Source organism: Centrocercus urophasianus, unplaced genomic scaffold (genome assembly GCF_019232065.1).
Source record: "Centrocercus urophasianus isolate 14NV4802_14NV808 unplaced genomic scaffold, USGS_Curo_1.0 seq_12, whole genome shotgun sequence".
Taxonomy (NCBI): Eukaryota; Metazoa; Chordata; class Aves; order Galliformes; family Phasianidae; genus Centrocercus; species Centrocercus urophasianus.
Window position 1 is genome coordinate 7,396,632 of NW_024884364.1, and position 4,215 is coordinate 7,400,846.

A 4,215-nucleotide genomic window follows, 5' to 3' on the forward strand; every position below is an offset into this window, starting at 1 on the left:
CACACATATATATATTATCAAAACAACATTTTAAAAAGTATTTATGAAAATGATATCCTCAAAGAAGCACTGCAAGCACTACTAAATGCTGTAAATCTTGTAGAAAGGATTCAAAGTGCTGCTAATTTAAGAATTGCTTACAGTAACTGGGAAAATTCATTCTCACATTTTTTCCAATAAAGCTGTCCAGACTGTTCTTGCTTTAGAGATGGGGGGGGGGGGGAGGAAAAGTTGGGCATAATAGGATGAGTTTGTTCTGTTCTCTTCTTTCCCTTTCTTCCTTCTCCCCACTCACCACAGTCAGGAGAGAGAGATTATAACCCAGAAGCTCCCATCAGAGTCTGCTGTTCACTGCATCTGCTCACAGCACATACAGAGAATTAATGATACCTGGCCTGACTTTCAGAGGCATGGCACAACAGTTTACTCCCACTCAAATCCATGAAAAATTGAAGTCAAACCAGTTAGGCTTCACCATTGACATTTGGCTTCCATCAGAGAAGCAACAATACATACTCAGGTAAAGAAAAAGAAAAAAATAAAGAGTGTCTGAAAGCAAACAAGACAGGCAACAAAGCTGATAGCTGGGTACACCATAGGCTATTCCTGCTACTGTAACAATTTCTTAGTTTTACTGACTCAAAGGTAGGAATGAGAGTAATAAATCCAAACCTGCCACATGACACTAAGATCATCCACAGTAAAGTGTTAATGATACACACTTAGCCCACTGCAGCAAGCTGCCTTCCCTGCTATCACCTACACATCAACTGTGACTCAGTACTCAGGGAGTTTTAATGGTTTGTTTGTATACTTAAGCAGCTGATCATCAACTACGCAAGTTATTAAAACGCATTTTCTGTCTAGAAGAGGAGGGAAAGATGCCAATGACATAACGTTTTAATTAGAAGATGCAGACACCTTTTTTGCCTTCCTTCTGCGACATTCTGTCTAATGCTACTTCTAAGTCCCCTTGAGGCTAAGAAAATGAGTAGCACTGCTTCCTACAAACAGATCAATAGAGGTTTTCTAAAACTAATCAGTGCCACGAACAGCACTGTTAGAACTTTACAAGCCACAGCAATACCTTACAAGAGAACTGTGTCAATATCTGCCTCTTAAGTACAAGGTCATATTTATCTATCCAGATAAACATGAACTTCAAACAAATACCAAGGCCTTCAAGTATAAATCTTAAGCAGATGGCAACCTTTTAAACACAGCAGAGAACACTTCCCACTTCTTTTTGTGGCTGCCAGAGCACTAAAGAATCCAGATCTCCGGAGAAGCTGTGGGCAGGCAGAAAATGGCACTGTGAGGACACACAATGTACAGAGCGCAAAATACGTGCCTAAAAGTTCCACTCAGAGAAACCTCAAGTTTAGTATATACTGGGATCTGAGATGTGAAATCAGTGTTCTCACCGTGAGAACATCCACTCAGTTTGAAAAGAAGCGATAAAAACACACAAATTAGATTGATTAAAAAAGAGTTAGAAAACCCACAGTCCTGTTCCCAGCTCTGCTACGGACTCCCCATGGCCTTTAATCTTTCATCTGCTGTGCACAATGAACACCCTGACGACCTCATCAGGACAACGATGTGAAGGTCCAGCGGATGTCCCTGTGCACAAGCTAAGGCACATCATTCACTCTGGGGTCACCTGATGCAGAACCTGAGTCACACTGTCAGATCTTGGAAGAAAGGAATCCAAACACCTCATGAGATCAGGTGTTACCACACCTGTTGCTGTATACAACACACAGGGCTCCCCCTTCCTATCCAACAACCACCCATCCATTGAACTAACAGTAAAACACATTGTTAAGTCCATAATTACAAGTTTACTCTAAGATACTGGGGGAAAAAAAAAAAAAACCAACCACAAAAACAACCACTAAAAGCATGGACACGGTGTTAAAGATGGCGTTTCTTACTACATTCTCCACTGGAGCAGCACCTTGGAGAAGAGCAAAAGGAATCTCCCCTATCTGGTCCCTCTTGCCCTTCCTACTCACAAATTCCTTTTCTACAGAGTAAGCCTACTTTCATGAAAAACACATGCTTACCCAGCAAGAAACAGATACAAAGGAAGCTTATCCAAGACTAAGCATCAACAGTACCTTTCTAAAGGCATAGGGACACTGGATAGGCTCATGAACCATGCAAGGAACTGGGAGACAGGACTAGGCACAGAGGTCTGAAGTCCTGCCACTAACTTGATACACGACATCAGGTAAACAACCTCATTCCCTCTCAGTGTCAGCTTACACTTTAGAAAACTGATAATGACAAATTATCTACCTCACTACATAGGTGGAGAACACTTCACTAATTCATGACTACAAAGCAACCTGAGAAGAAAGGATATAAAGCTAGTATGTAAACACATGGATATAGATAGAGGAACAAATTGGGAAAAAAACATTACCCAAAAGCTCCAGTCAGCACTCCAGCTATACTGAGCAGGAACCTGCATCTTCTCTGTGCACGAGCTGTGAGTCTCCTGTGAATCTGCAACCAGCTGGCTAGTAACACCATGATCCACTTCATCAACTTCCTGTGAACAAGGAAGCAAACAATGTCGTTGGACAATGGAAGAGAATGGTCCTGAAATAAGATGTTTAACTCATATGAGAGCTGCGTGTTAAACAAACTTGACATGCCAGATTTACCTAGGTGAGTGGCAGGGAAACACTCCCAACTGACAGGCTTTTAATTGTTTTTACAGAGTATGCTGTACTTAATTATTACTTACATTGTTATCAGAGTATATTATTTCCTCAGCAGCACCTCAACCTACACACTGAAGCCACACAGGCATGTAACAGAATAATATTAACACAAGACACCAGCACGTAACATACAGAGCATCTCTAAGATCTGAAGGGCCTTTGAGTGAGCGAGAAAAGCCATGAGAAATCACAGAAAGGATGGAAAAGACCTCTATGATCGCCAAGACCAACCATCAGTCCATCTCCACCATGCCTACTAAATCATGTCCCTTGGTGCCACATCTACATGGCTCTTGAACACCTTCAGAGACAGCGACTCCACCGCCTTCCTGGGCAGCCTGTGCCACTGCCTCATCACTCTTGCTGAGAAGAAATGTTTCCTAATATCCAACGCGAACATCCCCTAGTGCAACCTGAAGCCATTACCCCCTCATCCTTCCACTATGTACCTGGGAGAAGACTGCCTCCCCACCCCACACACACACCTTGCTACAATGAGATGCAACGCTTCACAGGTAGACACTTCTACCTGCATCACTTATTACAAAAATAAGCACACTTTTGACAGCGTTTTTCACCGGGGAGGTCACTTTTATTTCACGACAGGAAGCTGAGCCTCAGAAAGGGGAAGACACTTGCCCCAAGCCCCACAGCAAACTGGAGCAGAAGGAACCACCGCCCATAGCGGTGATCTAGAGAGGCAACAGAAAAGGCAAAGCCGCGTTCTCAGCCCCGAGGGAGCCCAGCCTCACCACGGCATCCAGCAGCCGTCCCGCGCCACCACCCCACGCCGCAGGCAGAGATCTTAACGCCACAGAGAGACTTCCCGACCCGCTCTATAATTCAGTTAAGCCCCGGGCACCCCGCAGCCGGTCCGCGGGCGGCCGGCCGGCGCCTCCCCGCGCAGCCCCGAGAAGAGGCCGAAGCCGCAGCGGGGGGCAGAAAGCTGCGGGCCCCCTCCTCCCCGCGCCCGCCCCCAAAAACTTTCCGGAAGGGCGGAGGCGTCCCCTAGGGAAGGACCCCCGCCGCCCCTACCTGCGCAGCCCTAGGGGGGCTGGCGGGATAGCGGGCCGACGGCCGGGGCACGGAGCTCGCCGGCGGGGCCGCAGAAGAGCAAGGGCGAGCCGGCGGGGAGGGCGCGGAGCGCGGCGCTTACCATGGAGGGGGGCGAGAGCGGCGCGGCGCCCGCGAACTGCCTGAGCGGGGCGCACGGCGGGGCCGCGGCCGCCATTTAAAGGGGCAGGCGCCGGCCGGGCCGCGGGGCGAGGACCCGGACGGGAGGCGGTTGCCAGGGAAGAGCGGCTCAGCGGGAGGCCGGGCCGGGGCTAGGGGCCGCCCGCCCGCGTCGAGGGGTTGCCAGGATGGGCGGAGAGGGTCTGCGCTCCCTCCTGCCCACACGCGCGCGGGTCGGGGTCAGCTTCACCGGCGCTTTTAGGGAGCGTAGTGAGGGCTGCGCGGAGTCGGGGAATGTTTAGGAGTG

At 48.7% G+C, this 4,215-nt stretch overlaps 1 protein-coding gene across 1 annotated transcript in view; it reads right to left on the minus strand.

Moving 5' to 3' along the window:
* The window catches only part of GRAMD1C (GRAM domain containing 1C), a 51,112-nt gene extending 47,146 nt beyond the window's left edge, over positions 1 to 3,966 (minus strand). The window contains exons 1-2 of the mRNA XM_042810077.1: positions 3,892 to 3,966; positions 2,432 to 2,560 (exon numbers count right to left, since the gene is read on the minus strand). Coding sequence (XP_042666011.1) covers positions 2,432 to 2,560; positions 3,892 to 3,966 — 204 coding nt within the window. The remainder of the gene's footprint in view (positions 1 to 2,431; positions 2,561 to 3,891) is intronic.
* Between the last annotated feature and the right edge of the window lie 249 nt (positions 3,967 to 4,215).